At 53.4% G+C, this 24179-nt stretch overlaps 2 protein-coding genes across 4 annotated transcripts in view; one reads left to right on the top strand and one right to left on the bottom strand.

Moving 5' to 3' along the window:
• The window catches only part of Sh2d3c (SH2 domain containing 3C), a 30548-nt gene extending 18192 nt beyond the window's left edge, over positions 1 to 12356 (bottom strand). Inside the window, exons 1-3 of one of the 3 annotated variants that reach the window (XM_020164265.2) lie at positions 12217 to 12356; positions 9501 to 9978; positions 4 to 43 (exon numbers count right to left, since the gene is read on the bottom strand). In XM_020164265.2, the coding sequence (XP_020019854.2) occupies positions 4 to 43; positions 9501 to 9978; positions 12217 to 12304 (606 nt within the window). In that variant the 5' untranslated portion in view covers positions 12305 to 12356. Of the gene's footprint in view, positions 1 to 3; positions 44 to 7749; positions 7961 to 9500; positions 9979 to 12216 lie in introns of those variants that run through there. The other 2 variants (XM_020164267.2, XM_020164269.2) reach the window with 2 other exon arrangements.
• Positions 12357 to 18572: 6216 nt separating this feature from the next.
• Positions 18573 to 24106, top strand: Cdk9 (cyclin dependent kinase 9). The gene is made up of 7 exons (XM_020164272.2): positions 18573 to 18729; positions 19197 to 19278; positions 20045 to 20135; positions 20449 to 20615; positions 20724 to 20895; positions 21052 to 21200; positions 22355 to 24106. The coding sequence occupies exons 1-7, from the start codon at positions 18638 to 18640 to the stop codon at positions 22718 to 22720; spliced, it is 1119 nt and encodes a 372-aa protein (XP_020019861.2). The 5' UTR covers positions 18573 to 18637; the 3' UTR covers positions 22721 to 24106.
• The last annotated feature ends 73 nt before the right edge of the window (positions 24107 to 24179 follow it).

Below are 24179 nucleotides of genomic sequence, written 5' to 3'. Positions count from 1 at the left end.
TACCTTCACATAGTCTCCAGCAGCCTCCAGCTCTCCAGTAGCCCTGGAAGGAAATAAGAGAGGTGAGTGTCTCCAACCCTGCTTGGTTCCCTAGTTTTCAGTCCTCTGCCTACCTGCCTGGGGCTAGCACCTGGTCCTGGGGGGCTACAGGGGTCATCCTGAAGGCAGGAGGGGTGCTGCAGCTAGAGTCGCTGGCCCGGCTGCTTCTCCACTCCCCAGCTGTGCAACCCTGGGCAAATCTCTTAACCTCTCTGAGCCTGGGTTTCCTATCTGTAAAGCAGGAATGATGATGACCTCAGTCTAACTGAGTTGTTTGAGAATTCAGAGTAATGAATGTCACCTGCTTAACATGGGCCTATTTCCTTAATCACTTTCTTCACTGTTTGGGACACCACACTCTCCAGTTTCTTCTCCTCCTCCCTGCCTCCTCCATCCTGCTGCTGCCTCCAGCTCTAAACATTGTAGGGGCTCATCCCCTTCCTCCTGCCCTTTGCCATTGCCCAGCACAGTGGGAGCCTCTGCTAGGGACAGCAGATACCCTCTGCCTTCAGCTTGGTAGGGATGGTGCCTGGAGCGGCTGGAGGCTAGAGGTGGCTGTTTTTCCAGGATGCAGACCAAACAGCCTTCCTCTTCCCCATGAAGGCCACTGTGAGCCACTTCCCCCAGACATGGCCTTACAGGATGACATAGCCATCCCTCCTCTGATGCAGCCTGGGCCGACCAATTCCACACCAGATGGACACCTGGCCCCGTTGCCTTCTAAAGCTCCCCTTGGATGTCTGAAGGCATCTTCGACTTGTCACACATAGCAAAGCTGTTGGTCCTCCATCCTGTCCACCTGCTCCCATACCATCTTCATCTTCCCTGGCTCAGCTTATGTCAGCTCCACCTTCCTGCTGCCTTGGCCAGAAGCCTTGGACCATGGTGCCTCCTCTGTTTGGCTCCCCTATCACACCCAGTCCATCAGGAAACCCGCAGCTTTCCTTTCAGAATGGACCCTGACCACTTCTCTCCCTGTGTCCCTCTCCCTCAACCGGGTCATCCCTGTCTCTCCCATGCAGCACATGGCAACCTTCTGGATGGTTCCCTATGTCTCTACTCACACATCAGCATCTGCTCTGCCACAAGACAACACCCAAGGTTATGACCAAAGCAGATCTTGCACACCTCTACCACCCAAGCTCCAGGTTCCCATCTTTCTTTCTTTTAGAGATGGGGTCTCGCTACATTGCCCAAGCTGTTCTTGAACTCCTGGGCTCAAGCAATCCTCCTGCCGCAGCCTCCCTAGTAGCTGGAATTACAGCTGTGTGCCACCATACCTGGCTAAAAATATTTTTTTTCCAGTGCTGAAGATCAAACCCAGGATCTTGCACAGGCCAGGCAGGTGCTCTGCCACTGAGCCACATCCCCAGCTCTCCCATCTCTTGAAGAACAAAGCTTGTACTACCCTCCATGGCAATGTAATTTATCATCCAAATCAGATTCCCCTTCCTTTGTGAGAGTAAATGGGGTAGCACTATTATTCTAGAAAACAGGCACAAACTGGCTCATATGCTCCTGACCTATGAGGTCCTGTGTGCTGTGGTGCCTGACTGAGTACCTCACCAGGCTCCAACATGACTCCTTCAATCATTCTATCCCTTATTGTGCTCTAGCTGCCTTAGCCTCCTTGCCAACTCATTCCTACCACAGGGCCTTTGCACAGCTAAGAATGCTATTTAGAATGCTCTTTTCCCCCAGATTTGAATGTGGTTTATTCCTGCTCTCACTTTATTCAGGGCTCTGCTTAAAGTCCTTCCTCAGAGAAAACCTTCCTGACCACCCCACCTAGAAGAATCCCTTGTCATTCACTATCTTAGAAAGTCTTTCCTGACATCTAGCTATTGTTCCCTTAAGCTGTAGCCTTTTGGATAATCTCCGTCCAGAAGCAGTGGATGTGAGATAGAGTAGGGAACCCTCCTCCTCTGCCCACTCTTCCTGGGTGAGGTGTCCCATCCCAATGTTTCCGGCCATTCAGGTCCGGAAATCCTTCTGCTGCTGGGAACAGATTGGGCAGGACACCAGGATCAACCCAGCGCTTCCTCTTGCTTCCTGTCTACTTCCCCTTGGGCTCTGGGGCAGGAGCACAGCCTTGGGGATGGGGCACCTGCCCCAGGAACCAGTCTGGGTGGGTGGCCAGAGCCAGTGGGCATGCTGAAGCTTCAAGTCCATCCCCTCCCTTGCCATGCACAGCACTATGAGATATCTAAGACACAATGTGACCACGATCACTTATATCCACCATCTTGCTGGACTATTGCCACTGGACTCCCAGCCTCCATCTGTGGCCACTTAACCCCTTCTGCCCCCAGCAGTCCTGTGAAAATGAAGGTCAGATCACAGCTTTCCTCTGTTCCACCCACTGGTGTGGCATCCGTGTCACTCAGAGTGATGGCCATGGTTCTCCAAACAGCCTCCCACAGACGAGCTCCTCACCACCTCTCAACCCGTGCCTCCAGGCAGCACTACCCCTTCAGGTCTTTGCACCTTCTGTTCCCTCCCCACCCTTCTTCAGGTCTTCACTTAAATGTCCCCTTCCCAGTGACGCCTGGCTACAGTGACCTTGATGCCCCTCCCACCAGGCTTCCCTGCTTAATTGTGTGCCTCAGCCTGTATCTGTGTGTGTGTGATCTGGAGTCCATGGTCTCCTCATGGGCACATCTGCTCCCCAGGGGCAGGATTGGTTTCTCTGCCTAGAACAGTGCCTGGTTTTGAGGTGCTATGGATGGAAGCCAAGGGCCTGTGCTTGCCAGGCAAGAAGTCTACCACTGAGATCCATATCCAGCCCTAGTATTTCTTTTTGAGTGAATGAATGTCATAGCAGCCCCCTGCGGCCATGTGGAACAAGTCTAGTCTTCTTGGTTCAGACTGTCCCAGACTCTGATGCTATGCCTCCTCTCTCCACTCACTCTACCTTGCATTCCAGCCTCCTTAGACTTCCTCCAAAGAGCTCCATTGCCTGTGGCCTCAGGGCCTTTGCACCTGATGGACCACCCTCTCTGCCCTAGGGTCAGGTTAATTCCTTCTCAGTCTTCAGCTCTCAGTTTACTTAGTGTCTAAAACACTTTCCTTCACACTGTAATGATCAAATCCAGGAATTAAAGCGCCCATTCATAAAAACTTAAGTTTTTTTAGTCTAACACTTTTCCAACAAATGATACGGGCTACTTGAGTAATTAAGTTCTTATTTTATGGACTTAAAAGACACTTCCTGGTGGGTGCAGGTGGTTCACTTCTATAATCCTACCTACTTGGGAGGCTGTGTTTCGAGACCAGCTCAGGCAAATAGTTCATGAGAACCCATCTCCCAAATAAGCAGAGCAAAATGGACTGGAGGTGTGACTCAAGCAGTAAAGTACCTACTTTGCAATCACAAAGCCCTGAGTTCAAACCCCAGTTCCACTAAAAACAAACAATATCCCCTCTGATATTTAGTGGTGAAATTAATTAATAAATAATAGTGACAACTGATCTAAATCAGGCCCATTAATCAGCCACATTAATTATTTAAATAACCAACCCCTTTAATTGCCTGTATTAGCTGATTTGTTCTGATCATTGATACCATGTATTGCATACATTGCTTAATTAATTGCATTAATGAGTAGTAATTACAGCCCATTATCCTTGACTTCCCAATGCATATTTAAGTCTGAACTTCACATTCAGGAGACCCCAGCCCCAGGCCAAAGGAATGGCAAGCTGCCCCCAAGGATCCTGGGGAAGAAGAGGTGGGGAAAAGCTCTCCTTCACAAGGGGTGGCCTTGTCTGCTGCAGAGGCCTATCTGCCCTTCTCTGTCCCCCACTTTGTTCCCTTGGGCCTCAGGATCTGGTCTGGTGGCTTGGAGTGGAGGCATCCCTAGCTTCTGCCTCCAGCTTCTCAGCTTTCCCCAACCCCACCCATTCTTTTCTCTGAGGCTCAACTTGCTGCCTGTGAAGTGGGCACATCATAACTCTCTCCCCAGAGGCACCGTGAGGCTGGCGTGAGAATGAAGGGTTTGAGGTTCCCTCACCCATGACCTGTGCTTCTCCTCTGGGAGAGAGAGGTTTCCTTCACTGTGGGCTTCACTCTGACACCAACAGCGCAGGCACCTGTCTACTCTGAATGCCTTTGGCTTAAGGGTCTGGGGCAAAGGGTCCTTCCTGGTCCAGCCACAGGACCATGGGAGGCCCTGCCAGGAAGGCTTTAGCCCGGCCCCAGCCCCCTCAGATGAGCACCACCAAGTCAGCCATGTCCCCACTCCTCCACCGTGTGGCACCCTCAGGCCTCCTGGCTGCGGGGACTCAATCAGCTAGCTCAAGAAAGGGCGCTGGACTGGGCAAAGCTGAGGCTGTTGGTCTGGAGCTCTCGCCCAGACTCAGAGCAGGGAGGTAGAACTGAAACTGGGAGGCCGACCCCAGCACACAGCTGCTCAGACTAGAATGGGTCAGCCTGCGGTCAAAGTCCCTGTTCCCTGCAGGGAGCAGGTGCCCCTAGAAATTGGGAGGCACTCCTGGTTGAAAATATTTCCACCAAGACAGGTGCAGAGAACCAAGGTCAGGAAGAGGAGAGGAAGTAGAGTAGACAGAGAGAAGAGCACAAGCCAGACACTGGTGATTCATGTCTATACCCCTAACTACTGGGGAGGCTGAGATTGGGAGGATCGCGGCCTAGGCAAATAGTTCATGAGACCCCCATCTCCAAAATAACCTGAGCAAAATGGACTGGAGGTGTGGTTCAAGTGGTAGAGCACCTGCTTTCCAAGTGTGAAGCCCTGAGTTCAAACCCCAGTCTCACCACAAAAACAAAAACAGAGAGAAGACCATTAAGGCTCTCAAAGGGCCCTGGCTGGGAGGTAGGAGGCCTACCATGCGCAACTCCCACCGGGGGGCCTCAATTTCCTCCCCCACAACCTAGCAGCTCCTGGGTCCTGAGCTTCTTTAATTCAGGCCCAGGAAAAAAGGAAACCCTACTTGCCGTCTCACTGTCTTCACTATGACCTGTGCAGCAGATGTAATCATTGTCCCCAGTTTCCTAATGGGCAAACTGAGGCTCAGAGAGGGAAGGGACTTGCTTAAAGGAGGACATACACTGGATATCTGAGCCGCTGGGGTATCCAACTCCTGTCCCCACAGCTCTCACCCTCTACAGGCCCAGCAGCCTGCAAACAGGGTCCCTTGAGGGTTGGGGGATGTGGTTCCAGCTGGGGGTGGTGGGACAGTAGGGGGAACAGCCCATCCTTCCGGAGAGTCAGATCAGTTCCCACAGCCCAAGGCGTCCGGGGGTCTCGGGGACTGTGAGAAAGTATCCACAGGAAATGAGAGCCAGGAGCAGCTGGGCCCCTTCAGAAGACAAGGACCAGCTGCCCAGAGCCCAAAGAAGCTGCACAGGCTGGGCCCACTGCAACCCCCTCCACGACCCCCTCCAATGGTGGGTAATCGCTACCAGATGCCAAGCAGCTGACGTCACTCTGCAGGGCCGAGGGTCGTGGGACGCTGGGGAGAGTTGGGAATTCTTGGATCAGAATCAACATTCCAAAAGGAAATGGGGAGAGCGGGGTGTCCTGGCCTGTTCTCAGTGCCTGGCACCAGGGCTGGGGTAGGGGCAACACAGGGTACCTCAGCTCTCCTTTAGTGTGCCACCTTGTGCCACCTTCTTCCAGGCTCAGTTGCCTTCCAAACAGCCCTTTTGGGGGGTGGGAGTCTGGATCTCCAGGAGGGAGGCAAAGGACACTTGGGGAGATACCACCAAGCAGAGCTGTGTTCAGATCCTTGTAAGGGGAGAAGTTCCCTTAAAATAAAGTTAAAGTTAAAGTTAAAGTGGGGTCCTCCTCCAGTCATTGCTCCCATTTTGCTGAGTCAAAGTGAGGTCCTTGCTAGGACCTTCCAGGCTCTGCATTATCTAAACTCATTTCCTGAACTGAAAGTGGGCTCAAGTGCTAGAACACTTGCTTTGTAAGTATGAAACCCCTATGTTCAAATCCCAGTCCCATCTAAATAAATAAATAAATAAATAAAAATAAACCTATTTCCTCTCTGATTTCTCTTCCATCTCTCCCATCTTGCTCTGGTCCAGCCTCTCTGGTCTCTGTTGTTCCTCAAACTTCCTAAGGATGCTTTTACCTCAGGATTCATTCATGCACACACTCTTGCCTTAACCAGCACACCCCTCCCCAGAGAGCAAGAGCTCTTAGTCCTTCATCTGCTTTGTTCAAACATTGCTTTCTCACTGAGACATTTTTCCAGACCAACCCTCACTGGATTTGAAACTTTCTTGGTAGCTCTTTTCTCTTATCTGGTTTACCATTTGTCTCCCTCCCCTGCACTGGAATGATGGCTCACAAGGGTCAGTTTTATCTGCTGTGCTCACTGCTGTCTTTCTGAACCTGGGACAGGTCTGAGGCATAAATGCACCTCAGTAAATATTAAAATGAATGAAATGCTAACTCAACAGATGGTGTGATCACAAGTGTTAACCTCTTCAATGTCGTCATCTGTAAAACTGGTGAAATGGAGCAATAGCGGTGTCCACTTCCCAAGCCCCATCAAGTGCCAGTTGTGGACTGGATTGTGATCATCTCTGATGGGACACTGGTTTGACAATTCCTGGGGGAGAGGGGCTTCCTTCCCTTTCTGAGCCTCACCTCCTCCTCTATAACATGGGCGGAGTGCCAGGGCCCTGGCTGATACTTCCTTGCAGAAGGCTGTAGTCCTTGGGCGGTGGGTGGCAGGCTAGGTGGAGACAAAGGTCCCTCCTCCCTCCTTCTTCCTCATCTTCCATGATCTCAGCAGGGAACAGGGCACCAGGAAACTCCTGCAGCCTCACCTCTTCCCCTTCCTTCCTCTAGCTCCAGGTGCACCCTGCCTCCCAGGGGTGGGGGAGGGACACTATCTCCCCAGCTTAAGCTGCTCCCTGACCAGTCACTAGAATGGCCCCCTGGGGACCTTCAGGAAGGGGGGCGCGCATCTTGCTCACTGGCAATTCTCACGTGCCCTCCTCCACAGTTGTATGGATCTTCAGAGGCCATCTCAGGCCCATGTGGACTATTAGGGAGCCAAAGGCCCAGCATGGGACAGGGCTAACCTGAGATAATGCACCAAAGGCTGCTCTCCTGATACCCAGGCTGAGATTCAGGGACTCCTGGAAGAAATATTCAACTCCCTAAAGGCAGGTGGGACACTGGGTCCCAGGGTACCAGGAAGGGGCAAATTTGGACTGGTAACCTGCCGCCTCCTCCATCCCCCCAGCCCCATCTCTCCATTCCTTGATCAGCTCCAGGCCAGGCTTGATGCCAGAGGCACCTCCAGGACCAACAGCATCTGCCCATAGGGCAGAAAGGCTTGGGCTGGGTTCTAGACTGTCGAGGTTTCTCAAGACCCTTTCTCCGAGGTCCTGCGGGAGGGGAATATGTTAGTGGCCAGGACGTGGAGTCAAACCCTGGTTCTCACTTCCACTAGCTGTTTTAAACAGGCAGGCAAACCTTTCTTTCTTCATCTACGAAGTTGGGGTAATACTCTCTCCTAGGACTGTTGAGAGTAGATGAGGAGATGCTCAGCTCGGGGAGTGGGGCAGCGTGGGGAACAGAGTTGCACCCAAAGAAGACTGACTCAGAAAAGTCCCAGTTGCTAAACCCACACCAGGGTTTGTCAGCTGCCCCAAGGTCACAGATCTCCCCTTTAGACCATGCCCACCTGCCGCTGGTCCTCCCCGAACCAGGCTTAGTCACTCACCCTCGGGACCCCGGCGCAGGGCACCTTAGGCCCACGGCGGTCATGGTTCCCCGCGGTCAAGGCCTGCAGCCCAGGGACCTCCTCAGTGCGGCGGCTCCCGCCTTTCTCAGGCCAAGAAGCCACAGAGCCCTAGAGAAGGACTCCAGGGGCGGAGACTGGCCTGTAGGCCACGCCCCCTCGTCTTCTAGCCGGCCCTGCTCTACCGCTTATTGCTCTGGCGGGAAAGACACGCCCACCTCGGACACTCCCCAAAGTCTTCCCTCTCGCTCCGCCCCCTCCCTGTCAGTCAGGGTCCAGGGCGGAGAAGGAAACGCCCCCACCCAAGCACACCCCTCTGCCTTGCCTCGCCCCGCCCCGCTCCTGAGCCCGCTTTCCCTTAGTGTTCGTCGAGCACAGCCAGGGAAAGCCCACGCCCCTAGACAAGTCCCACCGCTCCGCCTCGCCCCGCCCCTCTCTTACGAACCAATCAACGTCCCTTGGTGGGAGTGGCCAGACTCCCGGTAAGTCACAGTCTTGAGGAGCCCACCGTGTCCCAGGACCTGTCAACCTCTCAACCGCCCTTCCCTGATAAGATCCTTGCTCCTTCACTAGGAATGAAGCCGAATTTATGAGAGGGTGGCTGGAGGAGGCAGCCTGGGACAGCCAGTGATGATGGAAAACCGTCAGTTTTCTTAATCATAAAAATAGTATTCCCATTTACCTGTTTGCCAAACATTGTGTCGAGATTTTTCAGGTATATTATTCTTAAATTCTCACTACAACCCTACAACCCTACTCGCTATGCCCGTTTATCAGATGAGAAGCTGAGGCTGAGAGAGGGGAACAGACGTGTCCAAAATTCAGTGCAGCCTGTAAGAGGCAGAGGCTGGCCTGGATTCACTCTGCAGCTTTACAAGGTCCTACTCCCCATGAATGGGCGGGGGAGACTCTGGATTCAATTACAGCTCAGCATGCAGAGGCTCTGCTTAGTGTCCCAGGGTGAAGCCATAAAGAAAGGCCCCCAGCTAGATAATAGTGGTTCATGCTTATAATTCAAGTTACTTGGGAGGCTGAGATCTGGAGTATCATGGTTCGAGGCCAGCCCAGGGAAACAGTTCATGATACCCTCATCTCCAAAACAACCAGAGCAAATGGACTGGAGGCGTGGATCAAGTGGTAGAGTGCCTGCTGTGCAAGTGCAAAGCCCTGAGCTCAAACCCCAATCTGATCAGAATATTAAAAATTTTAAAAATGGGGGCTATTGTCATGTCATCACTATTTGTGTTTTTGCAAGAACTCAACTTCCCTTATAACCAAGTTAAGTTGACAAATGTCTTTCTAGAGCAGATAGAGAAGTGTCCAGAGACTCAGGGGAAGGAGGGAGTCAAGGGGAGGGATCCAGTGCCTGGGTGTAGAGCCCACCTAGCAGTTGAGGCTCATGCTGGAGGCTGCCAAGGGCTTTGAGGCAGATGGCCTCAGTTCAAATTCTAGCCTAGTTACTTGCCAAATGTGCAGCCTGACTGGGACAGAAGACTTCCCCTCCCTGCATCTTGGCTTCCTCAGCTGTCATAGGAAACAGTAACAGTATGCTAGTTTTCTTCTGAAAATTAGTTACAAGGGAAGGGTTTCATGCAGTGTCTGGTTTGTGGTAAGCACTTGGTTGGTGTGTAGTTTTCTTTTTAGCCCAGATGTCTGTGTTGGGGGCTGCACTGACAGGAGGCTGGAGACCACCCCTATCGGACCCACCCTCCCATGGCCCTGGCGGCACCTACCCTTCTGGGTGCATATCCCTAGGGGCCCTCTCCTCCTTTATGTCTACTGTGAGGTCCTCAGACTTTGTCGTAGAGTCCACCTCCAGTGCTGCAAGGCTGGATCCCACAGCTGGTGTGTCCTCCGGGGGTACATGAGCCTCCACTATCACCTCCTTGGCTGCCTCCAATCCTGGTGGGTCTGGAAGACCTCGAGGTACCAGGTGGGGCTCAGGGCTCACCTCCTTGGCCTTCTGGGTAGCCCGTTGGTCCTGAACTCTCTTGATGCCAGGACGAGGCATGGTGCCCATGTGGCTGTACATGTCACTGGAGCGGGCATAGGCTGGGGGGCTCTTGGGGATCGTCACCATGTCATCCTGTGTAGCTTCAAAGGCGTCAGGCTCCAGATGGGGCCGGATACTAATGGGAGTGGAAGACCGCCTCAGTGTGAAGGACCGAGGGAGACTGGAGAGACTCCCAAAGCCCTTGAACTTGAAGAACTCTGGCAAAGAGGAAGGGGAGAAAAAGGAGTTTATGACAATGACACCAATAATAACAATAATAATAGTAAATTCCTGCAGTTCCACTCAGTAAGGGTCCAAGGAGGACTGGGGGCTTCACAGACACTCCCTCTAATCATTCACACACTCCCCAAAATGGGATTACATAGCAGCTGTGGAGTCACAGCCCTGGGCTTGAATTCCTGTCCTTCCACATCCTAGCTGTGTGACTCTAGGCAAGTCACTTGATGTCTCTCAGTCCTCTTGTCCGCATCAGTAGAGCAGGATTACAGTACCTATCCTCTAAGGACAGAAGGAAGATTGAAGCAAAGGACTTAATAACATGCTTCCTATTAGTCCTGCATACAAATATCCTCAATAAGACTTAGCAAAGATAGACAGGAGCCAGTGGCTCACACCTGTAATCCTAGCTACTCAGGAGGCAGAGATCAGGAGGATCAAGGTTCAAAGCCAGCCCAGGCAAATAGTTCTCGAGACCCTATCTCAAAACATAACACAAAAAGGGCTGGTGGAGTGGCTCAAGGTGTAGGCCCTGAGTTCAAACCCCAGCACTGAAAAAAAAAAAGGGGGGTGGGGGGAAGGGGGGAGAAATGACCCAAACATTGTATGCATATATGAATAAATTAAAAAAAAAGAGTCAATAGAAAAAAAAAAAGAATTAGCAAAAATAATGGTGATGAGGATGACAACAAAATGCCTCTGCATTTGTTAAACACTGTACTTCCCAATTCCCAGCAGAACTCAACGACACAGTGTAATCCCCACTTCCCAGATAAGGAAACTGAGACTTAAACACAGCAGCAATGAAGCACTTGTGTGTGTGCTTGTGTAGGGTCTCTAAGTGCCTGGGGTGGGGGTGAAAAGAGGAGGGGGAGATCACCAGCCCAAGGGTCGCTGGCCTCCATTTGTGCTTCTCTCCTTCCTGTCTGGCTGAGCCCACAATTCAGACTTAGACAGCAGTGCTGGGGTGATACCATCTCCCCATTTCCTCAGGGGTGCATGAGCATCATGCATGTAAGGTCACTCCTCCCTGCCCCCAGCTGTGGGATTGTCCCTTCTCATAGCACTATCATCTAACTTCCCTACAGCCTCCAGATGAGCAAAAAGGACAACCTTTTTGCAATTCCCACTTCCATGGTACCCTCCACCTCCTCAGGTCCTCACACCCATGCTGGAATATAGGTAGGGGGCCCCCATTTCACAATGTTGGGAATTGAGGCCCAGAGAGGGAAAGGGCTTGTCCTCAGTCACACAGTGAGGACTTGGCTGAGCCTGGATGAAGACCCAGGCCTCTGGACTGTGGGGCCAGTGCTCTAGGGTTTTCTTCCCTGCCCTGCCCACCCCCACCTGGTCTTAGCCACAGACAGTTCTGCCTTGGGACAGAGATGTGTTAGTGGCCAACAGGAGAGCTGTGACCATTTCCTTTCTCAGCCCCACTGAATTTGTCTCCTAGACACTGGGGGTCTGAAGGAGACAGTAATGGGGGTGAGGAGGGAAACCGAGGCCCTAAATCAGGAACTGGGATTGAGCCCTGGTCCTTGGCCCATGAGACTGCATAGGAGTTGCTGGATCTCAGTATCTCCATCCATGCAATGCAGTCACACCATTCCTCCTTCATGGGTGCTGTCACATCAAAGGAATTGGGACAGGAGAAATCTGTGGGGGCCAGGAAGGGATCCAAAGAGACAGCAAGGAGTGGGTATGGCTCACCTAGGAGCCTGGTTTTAGCAGCTCCCAGCCTCACTGTTGGTGGGAACATGGGACAGAACCCATGGCACCTTCTCCCTCTCTCCCCACCCCTAGTTCCGTTAGCTCCTGAGTTATCTCCCTGAAATCCAGTGTGAGCTGAGGTCTGGGGCAGGAGAATGGGGTGTGTGATGGTCTCCTCCTATGCAGTCAAAATATCAGAGAAAGCCCGAGATGCAGAGAACTGTAGGGGAGACAGAGAAACAGAGATGCATAGAGAGGCACAGACACAGGAGCCCAGAGATGGGGACCCAACTGACGAGAGGGAGAGAGAGAGAGAGAGAGAGAGAGAGAGAGAGAGAGAGAGAGAGAGAGAGAGAGAGCCCTGTGCAGAGCATGGGCAGATGACAACAGAGCGACTCTGGAGAGAGACAAGAGATGGACAGAAAAAGAAACAGAAACAAGACAGCATTGAACAACCAGATTCAAAGAGACTAAGATGGACAGAGGGCTGGAGGACAGCCTGTACTCACTGAACTTTTTGCTGGTCTTCTTGGGACCCTCCGTCATCTTGGCGAGTTGTGCAAAGCCCCTGGCCAGCTGGCATGTGGCTCTGGACATCAAGGTTGAAGTGCTTCCGCCCACACACCCCTTCCCCTTTCTCTCGCCCTCTCCCTCGCTTCCTCTGTGTATTTTTAAACCAGCCAAACTCCCACAGCCCCACCCTCCCACCCTCTCCGCAGGGGGCGGGAGCTGAGGCCTCCCAAGTCCAGCCCCTTAGGGCCTCTTGAGCCTCAGCAGCAGGGACAGGGGGCACACCACAAGCCCATGGGACCTGGAAGGTTGGGGGAACAAACCACAAGCTCTAGGAATGGAATCCACTGAGCCAGGGGCTGCGGGGACATGCCAACCGCTGTCAGAGGTCTGTCCCATCACTGGGAAGGCAAGAGGGCCAGGTCTACGTGCAGGGCACTTTATTCTAAGCCACAGCACCCAGGAGACAGGCTGGCAGCAACAGAGAAGAGAATGCTGGGAGCAGACTTGTGGGTCTGACTACCCAGACCCAAGTTCAACTCTTGGCTGGTCACTTTATTATCGCGTGGTCTCAAGGCTAGGGAACTCACCTTCCAGAACCTCCTTTTCCTCTCTGTGAGCAGGAGATGCTTGTCATGCCCTCCTCAAGGGGCCAGGGCACCGAACACAACCTGGCACAGAATCAGTGCCTGGCACTGGAGCATGGTTACTCCCATCCAAGCAAGCAGAAACGTGTAATGATTGGTCTGCCACACCCACTGGACAGAAATGAGGAAACTGAGGCACAGAGGCAGAGGGATTTCCCCGGGACACATAGAGGGTTGGTGGCACCGACTGGGTTACAACTTTCCCTTCCAGTTCCCTTAACTCACAGCTGGTGCCTTCTGCCCTACAAACGTGTGTGTGTGTGTGTGTGTGTGTGTGTGTGTGTGTGTGTGTACAGGCCATGTGGAGAGTGTCAGCACATGATGGGGGTGGGAGGCCACAAGACCACAGGCTTCAAATCCAGTGCTGTGTGCTGCTAAGAAGTCTCTGCCATCTCTGAAACCTCAGTCACTGCATCTCTACAATGGGGACAGTGCAAAGTATGCAGCCAACCTGCAGAGGTGGGGCATTCTTTCTCTCTCCCTCTCTCTGCAGTGCTGGGGCTCAAACCAACAGCCTGGTATACATCTAGCCACGGGTTTGGCATTCTCATCCTGGCCTTCAGGATGACAACCAGGGCTGTGAGAGAGAGAGAGATCTCAAGTTCGGGTGGGCCCCTCCTGCATAATGACCCCCAAAGTCAAGTCACCCGGAACCAGAAGTTGTTCCTGCTGCAGAGCCTGAGGCGCTAACTTCCATGCCTAGGGCCTCCCAGTCCCCTGGCAGCTGGATGATGGTCCTTGTTGAAGGAAGGGTCTGGCTGATCCTTCTGATAGGGAAAAGGGAACTCAAGGTCCTGTGAAGGAAAGTGAGACAGCCATGAGGCCATGGCAGCAGGGGCCTGCTCACCACATGTGTGGGTGGACCATGCTCAAAGTTGAAGTGAAAGGATGAGGGCTCTGGGCCATGGACTTTGGGGAACCAGGTATGGAGTCGGAAGCCTTCACTGACCACCATTTGAATTCACACAACAGGACTGGAGGAGTGGCTCAAGTGGTAGAGTGTCTGCTTAGCAAGTGTGAAGTCCCAAGTGCAAACCGCAGTCCTACCAAAAAAAAAAAAAAGTGAACATAAATTCACAGAACAGACTTCTGAGGCAGATCTTGGTACTGCCCCATTTCACAGATGAGGAAACTGAGGCTACAGAGAAACAGAGATAAGACAAACAACCAGGTGTCCAAACTCCCCTCTTCAGGTAGTCTGTCAGAAGAGGGAGAGGGACCCACAGCCTGGCAAGAGCTGGGGATCTTCCTAGTGGAAGGCAGAGGGAAAGTTCCCAGCTTCTCTCTAGGAAACAGTTCCAATGTGACTTGGACTAATTGCCCAAGCTGTGGCGTCAGCCAGTGCTGGCTTCCTGGCCAGGCCAGCATCCAACTTGTTGTGGATCATACACAAAAGACTTTGCCTCTCTGGGCCTTGTTTTCCTTATCTGTGAAATGGGGTCACAGCAACCCCTACTTCCTGGGAGAAGTCCCTGGCCAGCACACTGTGGGCTCCAGCAAGCCCTGGCTCTGTGACTGAAGGGTAGATGTATAGGCCCTGGCACACTGGGCCAGGACAGGCAAACCCTGGTGGGCAGACACATGGAGTGAGACCTGGGAGCCCCAGCCACAAAGAGGCTGCATTGCTGTGCCAGAGAAGCCTTGTCAGCCATAGGGCCGGGCCTGCCGTTAGCCCAGACGCCAGGGCAGTTGCTTACGTCCCTGGGAGAATGAATGGGGCTCAGTGTAGTAGCTCTACTGAGCTCAGAGTCCCCTTTGTGCTGCCTTGAGTGGCTGTTGGGAGTGTGGCTGGAGACCTGCTGGCGGGTGGCTGTCCCCCAGGCTCTCTTCAGCCTGCACTGAAGGCCAAACCAGCTGGCCTGCCTGCTGCAGCCCTGTACACCAACCAAGTGCTTTCCTCCCTCGGGACCCTCTGGCAAGGCGGGACGTTAAGTGAACGCCATGCTTACCTCTACCAGTTCAATCTTTTGCTTCCTTCAGTGCTAGTGCTACTTGAGCTAAGTGCCCCAGGAACCCTGCGCTGGTTTCTGCCTCCCATCCTGGCACCTCTTTCCCAGTTTGACTCAAAATGGACAGAGGGTGGGGAAAGACTTATAGAGTAGAAGACAGGCTCCAGAAATCGGCAAGTGCTATCAGCTATTAGGGACCAGGCCTGGGCCAACCTGAGTTCAGCATGACCTTGGGCAAGTCATTATGTCTCAGAGCCTCTTCGTTCCCATCAGTAAAATAAGGCAAACAGAACATTCCTCTCATGGTCTCCTAGCAGTGAAATAAGATATTCATACTGAGAATGTCATTTGTGTTTCAGCCACTTGGTTTTAGTTACCTGTTCCAAACAGACCTCAAGCTTCCTGAGAGAATGGGTTTTGCCCATCCCTAATGGCCCCTGCTCTGGGGTCTATGCCCTAGGTGCTCAATATACACTTTTCCCAATGGGACAGTATAGGATAACAGACTTTGAAAACAGAAACCTGGCTTTGAACCCCATCTCCAAAGCTTCCTAGCTATGTGGCCTTGACCAGGCCACTTTGCTGCTCTGAGCCTGTTTCCTCTTCTGTCATTTGGGTCCAGTAACAAAAGAGGGGACCTGCAACATTTCAGAGAGATGATACATGTTAACACAGGGCCAGCAGAGGTAATGCAGGTAGTGGGAGCAGAACATCCATGACTGGACAGTATCACACAGCCATTCTCTGTCCTGTGTCCCCATCCAGTGAAACTACCACCCCACGACCCTGTCTTCTCTCCTCCACATGCACCATGCTCTTCCTACTGGGGAAACAGGATCCAAGTCAGGACCAAAAGCCTGTCACTGGCAGCCTTTCCTGCTCAATGCAGGAAAGTTTCCCTGTTAAATGGAAATCAGATGAGAGGCTTTCTCTGGTCCTGGTCAGCCGACAATTACTGAGAGCAGCCATATGCCTGGGCCTTGCCAGCTTAACCAATCTGCAAGAAGCAGGCAACATTCCCGTCAAGCCAGCAAAAGGTGAGTGAAAATGGGTACTTTTTTCCTGCCTCCTCTTGAGTCAGCCAGCCTCAGTGATTGAGGCCCTGGACTGGACAGCCCAAGAGCTCTGGACTACTCCTGCCTCCCTCAGGGAGGGCTGAGGGCCCAAAGCTCTCAGAGGAAATAAGTGACTGCCAAATGTCAGGGATGTTGGGGGATGTTGGGGTGGAGGTGACAACACCGGAAACTCTGCTAAGGCCTCTGCCCACAGGATGTAACTTAGGGGGGGCTTGTGGGAGACAGGCAGGCGGCCCTAGCCTCGAAGTCTGATGGTGGAAGCCACCCAACCATGGCAGATCCCATAATGCTACTGTCATCTCTTACATCTCACATTGGCACCAAGGCTTTGGAACTGCACCCTGACTCAGTATTCGTGCCACCCCAAGCCTAGATAGTTGGGGCCTTGACATAGGGAAGATTTAGGGGTTTGTGCCAGATACTAGTGTAGCCACTGGCTAGCTGCTTGACCATGGCCAGGTGACATCACCTCTGAGTGTCTGGGTCCTGATGAGTACAGTGGCAGTGATACAGCAGGGCCCATTCTTATGGCTGAGTGTTACTAACATAATTCCCATAAAGAGCTAAGTGTAGGGCTTGGACCATTTATTTTTCTTCGACAATTTGTAATTACTACAATTATCATTTTCTTCCTACCTATGTGATTTAGTTAATATCCTCGTTGGTTTTTTTTTCTTTCTGGTGGTACTGAGATTTGAACTCAGGACTTCATGATTGTTTGACAAGTGTTCTACCACTGGAGCAATTTTGCCAGCTTTTTTTCTAAGACAGGGTTTTGCTGTGTAGTCTAGACTGATCTCAAATTTGAGATTCTCCTGCCTCACCAGGAGCTGGTGGCTCTTGACTGTAATCCTAGCTACTTGGGAGGCAGAGATCAGGAGGATCACGGTTCAAAGCCAGTTTGGGCAAATAGCTTGTGACACCCTATCTTGAAAACACCCAACACAAAACAGAGCTGGCAGAGTGGCTCAAGTGGTAGAGTGCCTGCCTAGCAAGCATGACACCTTGAGTTCAAACTCAAGTGCCTCCAAAAAAAAAAAAAAAAAAAAAAATTCTCCTGCCTCTGCCTATGTGCTGGGATTACAGGTGAGTACCACCATGCCTGGCCTCCCTGCTTCTAGTTAAGTAGTGTATCCATGAAGCTGGCCCCAAATCACTCCCTGACATACGGCTGGACTACCTAAAATTCTTACTGGCTCCAAGGAGGGTCCTGACTCTCAAGACACTCTCTAGCAGGGACCTTCTCCAGAAAAAGGGCCTCTTAAGACACCGGGATCAACAAAACTATTCTTGTCTCCTCCTAGGAGGAGGCTTCTAGACCAAGCAAAGTGGGGTAACAGGTGGGAGCAAACCAGAGAGCTTCCAGCAGGCAGGAAAAGGCAGGATCAGGGGAGCCTAGCCCTGAAGCGGGGAAGAGAACATAGTCACGAGAATCCTAGTCACATTCGAGACCCACACATTCGTCACCTTGGTTGGATGACCCCCCTTCTGAGTCACAATGTCTTCTTCTGTAAAATGGGTTAGTGGTCCTGATTGCAGGGCCGTCAATTCAGGATCCAGCACTCTCATACTTCCTAAGCACGCGGGGTGTTCAATCAATGTTACCTATTTTTTGCAATGACCGACCTGTCGCAGCTTTGCAAAGGAGGGCTCTCATTCCTGCCTAGAAGGACTAGAAGGCCCAAGCCTTGCTGGCTCGCTCGCCGCCTCCAGTGTCGCCGCGCCCCCTGGCGGCTGTAAGTTGCCATGTCAACGGCGGGTGGCGGGGGCCAGCGGAGGCGGCGGCGGGGGCAGTTCTCTCCTCTCAGGGCGAAGGCCGCTCCCTAGGTGCCTCCCGCCTTCGCCTCTGGGGGAGCACTCCCAGCCCGGGAAGAAGGGGCGCCCTGCGACAGCGGCATTGAGGGGTAAACTGAGGCACGCGGTAGGGCGCCCGCAGTCAGGTGTCGAGCACGGGCCCCACCTCCGAAGGCGGAGGAGGGGCCGCGGGCGGTGACGCGCCGAGGGCGGCCGGCGGACTACGGGCGGCGGCGGCGGCGGCGGCGGCGGCGGCAGGTGCGGCCGCGGAGGGTGGGAGGAGAAGGGAGGGGGCGGGCGGAGGGGGAGGGGAGGGCGAGGCCGGGCACCTCCCCCTTTATAACGCGCCCCCTCCTGGGCTCTCCGGCCGTCTTCTCGTCGGCTCTGCCCGTCTGGCCCCCTCACCCGGCCGCCCCGGGCCCGGGCCCGGCCAGGGAGCCCCCCCAGGCCGCGGCTCGGGGGCCGCCCCCCCCATCCGCCACCCCGCGCAGCCCGGCGGAGGCGGCGCCGTCGGAGGAGGAGGAGGAGCAGGGCACTGCGGCTGGCCCTGGATCGGGCGCCAGAGCGCCAGCAGCTTCGGCAGCAGCGCGGCCCGGGCCGATGCAGCGGGACGCACCGCCCCGAGCCCCAGCTCCAGCGCCCCGGCTTCCCGCGCCCCCAATCGGGGCCGCCACCAACAGTGGCGGTGGCGGAGGTGGGGGCAGCGGCGGCGGCGGCGGCGGCGCCTCTGCAGCTCCCGCTCCCCCTGGCCTCCCGGGAACTACAAGTCCCAGGGGGCCTGGCGGCGGGCGGCGACCGGAAGAGGTGGGATCGGCGCCGCGAGGCCGGAAGTGGCCGTGGAGGCGGAAGTGGCGCGGCCGCGGAGGGGCCTGGAGCGCGGCGGCGGGACCCGGAGCGGCGGCGGCTGCGGCGGGGGGCGGCGGCGGCGGCGGCGGCGGCGCGCTGGAAGCAGCCATGGCAAAGCAATACGACTCGGTGGAATGCCCCTTTTGTGATGAGGTGACCAAGTATGAGAAAATTGCCAAGATCGGCCAAGGCACCTTCGGGTAAGGCTGGGCCCCGAGGGGCCGGGAACCCTGGGCCTGCACCTTCCAGGGCCGATGTCGAGACGCCTAGGGCCCGGCCCGAGGTGGTCGGGAAGCCTCCTGTTCTCGGGGTTGCCCTCTGGTCTCGCTAGGCCGCGCCGCATCCCTCCCGGGCTTGACGGAGCTGGCTAGCGGGGAGGATCCCGCGGCCTCGGGTGGGAGGTGAGGAGGGGTTGCAGGGAGGCGCCCAAGAGGGGAGCAGCATCTCTCCGAGAGATGCCTGGGTATGGAGAGGGCACCGAGGCAAGGCGGCAGAGGCTCGAAGAGACACCCAGGGTAGCGGGTGGTGGAGTAGCCGCGTGTCTGGGTCTCTGGCTCAGCCCCGCCCGGACTCCCCTTCTTTCCCGCTGCCCCTCCTCTCGTGGGGGAGGGGCGGGCCCTGCGGAAATGCCTGATGAGCTCTCTTGGGTCTCACTCTCCGCCTGCAGGGAGGTGTTTAAGGCCAAGCACCGCGAGACCGGCCAGAAGGTGGCTCTGAAGAAAGTGTTGATGGAGAACGAAAAGGAGGGGGTGAGTACGGGTCTGGGGCGGGGAGGGCAGGCCTGCCAGGTACTCTTCACTGGGTTAGGTTTCAGTCCTGCTGCATCTGAAAGTTTCGTGTTGAGGTTCAGTTTATACCTAGTAGTTTGGAAATTTCCACGTTTCAGGGATTTGGCCTTTCATTTAAATCATAATTCAAACGTTCTGAAGCATTTGATGTTTTATTTTGGGGCAAGTATGGTTGGAGCCTGGCGGAGGAGCTCTTGACTGCATGGAGTGTACCTTGGTTGTGAGACTAAGAAATACATGCACGTGGTTTTTCAAAGGGAATTAAAACTCAAGGGAATACATTGAAAAGGAAGAATGGAGCAGTCCCTCTCCCACTCCATCTTAGGTTTAGTTAAGCTTTCCAAAGACCTAGTCCTTTTTTTTTTTTGGCGGTACTGGGGTTTGAACTCAGGGCCTCACACTTGATAAGCGGTCACTCTGCCACTTGAGCCACTCTGCCAGCCCTAGAGACTTACTTAGCAAGGAAATTTCCTTTCTTTTGTTATTGTTTTGTTGTGTGATTTTGAGGATTGAGCCTAAGGCCTTGCGCCTAAGAGGCAAGCTCTGTACCTTCTTTGCCCCTGAGCTTGCAAAGAAATGTCTTAATCTTACCAGTAGGAATAGAGGTAAAGCTTGATGGTGGAGACCGAGGGCTCTTAACTTCCACCTAGGTCCCTTAGTGTAGACTCCACTAGTGTTGATCTCTACCACTCACTTCTGCTCACTTCCTCTCTTATTCCCATCTCAGTTCCCCATTACAGCCTTGAGAGAAATCAAGATCCTCCAGCTTCTAAAACATGAGAATGTGGTCAACTTGATTGAGATCTGTCGAACCAAAGGTATGTTGTGTGGATCTTGTGGAAGAAAGTGAGGCTTACCACTTAAGGCTTTTGTTTGAACACCTAAACTGGACATACAGCTTACCATACTGTTCTCTCTGGAGAACATCTGGAGTATGGATGGGAGCTGGTGCTTCCCTAGGGCTGGCCACAGCATCTGCCCAGAGGAGTCACTCAGAAAACATTTTGCCAGTAAACAAATGCACAAATGCAAGCCCTAGAGAGCATGTGTTTTGGAGGAATGGGAGCTGGTTGTGGGAAAGTGAGTTGAGTATAGATTATTGACTTTTTCTTCCTACCCTTTCTGCATCAGCTTCCCCATATAACCGCTGCAAGGGTAGTATATATCTGGTGTTCGACTTCTGTGAGCATGACCTGGCTGGGCTGCTGAGCAACGTCTTAGTCAAGTTCACGCTGTCTGAGATCAAGAGGGTGATGCAAATGTTGCTCAATGGCCTCTACTACATCCACAGAAATAAGGTGGGGAGGAGAGACTAAGGTGTGGGCTGGCCTTGGCTCCCCTGCTGGGTGGGTGTGACTGAAGAACCCTGTGGAACCTGGCTGAGCCCTCACTCTGTGCCCCTGCAGATCCTACACAGGGACATGAAGGCTGCCAATGTGCTTATTACCCGGGATGGGGTCCTGAAGCTGGCCGACTTCGGGCTGGCCCGGGCCTTCAGCCTGGCCAAGAACAGCCAGCCTAACCGCTATACCAACCGTGTGGTGACACTGTGGTACCGGCCGCCGGAGCTGTTGCTCGGTGAGGACTCCCGAGCCGGCGGGGGGGGCAGGGGCCGGGTACCTATCTGGTCCCAGCCCTCTACTGCCAGGGCTTCTTGAGCTGCCGGCCCTGGGGTATTGAGCCCCAGGAGGCTCTTGAGCTCAAGGTGCCCTCCTGGTGCGCTCTTCTTCCCAGGGGAGCGGGACTACGGCCCGCCCATTGACCTGTGGGGTGCTGGGTGCATCATGGCGGAGATGTGGACCCGCAGCCCTATCATGCAGGGCAACACGGAGCAGCACCAGCTTGCCCTCATCAGCCAGCTCTGTGGCTCCATCACCCCTGAGGTATGTGGTTAAGCTGAGTGGGCCCTTTGTCCCCATGGCTTGCAGAGATGCGGGTCTCCATAACACAGGAGTAGTGGAGAGTGGAATCAAAGGAAAACTCCTCTGGAGAGGAGATTGATGGAGGGAACAAGGCCTGCTCTTCAGTGCCACATGGACTGTGTTCAGATCTCAACCCGGTAGTAGTTGGTTTTGTGGCACTGTTATGTTAGCTTTCTGTTGCTATGACAAAAAACCTGAGAAAGACAACTTAAAGGTCAAGTGTGGTGGTTGTACACCTGTAATCCCAGCCACTTGGTAGGTGGAGATGGTAGGATTGGGGTGGCAAGAGAGATTCCTATCTCAAAAAGATCAGACCAGGCATGGTGGTACACTTTTGTAATCCCAGCTACTTGGTAGGTGGAAGTAGGAGGATCATGGTCTGAGGACAACCAGGGCAAAAGCACACAACCTTATCTGAAAAACAGAGTAAGAGCAAAAAGGGCTGGGGGTGTGAGCACCCCCAATTGCTAGAGCACCTGCATAGCAAGTGTAAGACCCTAAGTTCAAACCCCAGTACTGAAGGAAAAAAGGGCAGAAAAAGGAAAAACAACTTAAAGATTTGTTTAGCTCACAGTTCAGAAGTTCAAGTCTTGATTCCTTGGGCCTGAGGCGAGGCCAAACATTATGGCAAAGGAACACACATCATGGTAGTCCTGAAGTCCAAGGAGAGACTGGGCCGGTATCCCGATGTTCCCTTTAAGGGCTGGGGCCATTAACTGAGTAGTGGGGCGCCACAGAAAAAATCCTTCTCAAGGGTACGCTTCCAGCGGCCTTCCTCCTCCCGCTAGGTAGGCCCCACCTCCTAAATTTTCCACTGTTTCCCAATAGCGCCTCCAGCTGGGGTTCCAGTTTTTGATGTGATCTAGGTCGCTTTTTTATATACAGAAACTTATCTGTCAGGTTTGGCACATGTATTCCAGGTGATAGGCGTACAAGGACCTGGCACTTAGCTTGGGCCACATCAGTGGTGGCCACTGCTGCTTTCACCTTCAAAGGGTCCAGTTCTCCCTCAGAGAGCATCTGGGTAGAGAAATTGTTTCAGCCTGTTGGGTGCTTGACCAGCAGACAGGCACACCTCCCTCCCCAACTCTTCTTTCTCGATGCCTCCCTCCCAGGTGTGGCCAAACGTGGACAAGTACGAGCTGTTTGAGAAACTAGACCTGGTAAAGGGCCAGAAGCGGAAGGTGAAGGACAGGCTAAAGGCCTATGTGCGCGACCCCTATGCACTGGACCTCATCGACAAGCTGCTGGTACTGGACCCTACGCAACGCATCGACAGCGATGATGCCCTCAACCACGATTTCTTCTGGTCAGACCCCATGCCCTCGGATCTCAAGGGCATGCTGTCCACCCACCTGACGTCCATGTTTGAGTACCTGGCACCACCACGCCGGAAGGGCAGTCAGATCACCCAGCAGTCTACCAACCAGAGTCGAAATCCTGCCACTACCAACCAGACAGAGTTTGAGCGCATCTTCTGAGGGCCAGTGGCTGCACTCTTCATTCACTAGGGCTGTTTTATTGTTTCTTCTGCTGTGACTTGCATTGTGGAGACAGTGGGGCATTTGAGTTTTGTTCTCCACATTAGGCACTGGAAACAACCAGCCAAGAGTACTGGTGTGGAACATTGGCTGAAAAGGCCAGGAGGGTGCCGGGGCTGCCTTGCCCCTTCCTGGGTTTCTGGACGGTGCCCAGATAGTCTCCGTTTACCTTAGGACAGAAGTAGGGTGGGAGAGGCTCACCGACCAGTGACTTTCTAAGAACTCCCAACATGATGGGAGGAGGGGACAGGTCCCTTGCCATCCTTAGCCCTTCCCTTGGGGTAAGGAATTTGCAAGGGGGAAAAGAGCCAGCCTCAGGAATGAGCTGCTCTTGGCCAAGCCCTTGGGGCAGCAGGGCCAGTGAGAACTTGGTTTCTTCAGTGGGATAATTTTATCGTGTTTCTTTGTTCAGTTCAGAGATATTACTAGATGCAATTTGATCAGTTACAATTAAAAGTTGACTTTTTTTTTTTTTTTTTCCCAATAAGTGACTGTGTGTTCTCTGCAGTCAGACCTGCTGCTCTTACCAGTAGCCAGGAGTTAGGATTTGCTCAGTCCAGTCCCTTACTTTATTGCAGACAGTCATCTTTTTTTTTTTTTTTAACTCTTGTGTACCTTCCAGAACACTTGTTACCATGCTCCCAAAGGGTGAGTAACTGCAGTGCCCCCTTGGTCCTGTGTTTGGTGTCAGAGGAAGGGGTCTCAGGCCCCTGGTGAGGGTCTTGCATTGATGCATGCAGTGATGACCAAGTGGGCTCAGGCTGCTGTGGTCATGAACAGGGGACCACAGGAAGGCTTTTTTTGTAGCTTGCAAAGACCACTGAAGCCACTGAGTAGTGGAGGGCTTGAAAGAAGTAAGACAGAAAGTAATCAGAGTGGAGTGATCACGGGTGGGGCTTGGGGAGGTAGCAGTAACATGGATCATGGTGGCAAGTGAGCAGCAGGGATGAGAGCAATGTGAAGGTGGGGTCATCAGTCCTAGGGACGAGGACCGTTTGAGGAACAGTGTGTTCCCCTTGTGTTTTATTGGAGCTGCTGAGATAAATTCTACAGATGCTGGGTTAAAGGGACAAGTTTACTGTCAGTTCTGGAGTCTAGATGTCCCGATGTCCACAATTGATAGAGTTGGTAACTTCTGTGTGTTCTGAGGGACAATGTTCATGTCCTCCAGACTTGTGGCTGCTGAAATCCTTGACTTGCAAACATATCTCTCTGGACATGGCATCTTTTTGTCTCTTAAGAGGATGCCAGTCATTGGCTTTAGGGCCCACCCTGATCCAGTGTGACTTCGTCTTAACCAATTATATCTGCAAAGATCCTCTTTAACATCTGAGGCCACATTCTTTTTTTTTTTTTTTTTTTCCCAGTACTGGGGTTTGAACTCGGGGCTTATACCTTG

Source organism: Castor canadensis, chromosome 13 (assembly GCF_047511655.1).
Source record: "Castor canadensis chromosome 13, mCasCan1.hap1v2, whole genome shotgun sequence".
Lineage (NCBI taxonomy): Eukaryota > Metazoa > Chordata > Mammalia > Rodentia > Castoridae > Castor > Castor canadensis.
Note: the sequence above shows the minus strand (reverse complement) of the source record. Positions and strands in the feature narration are given on the sequence as shown.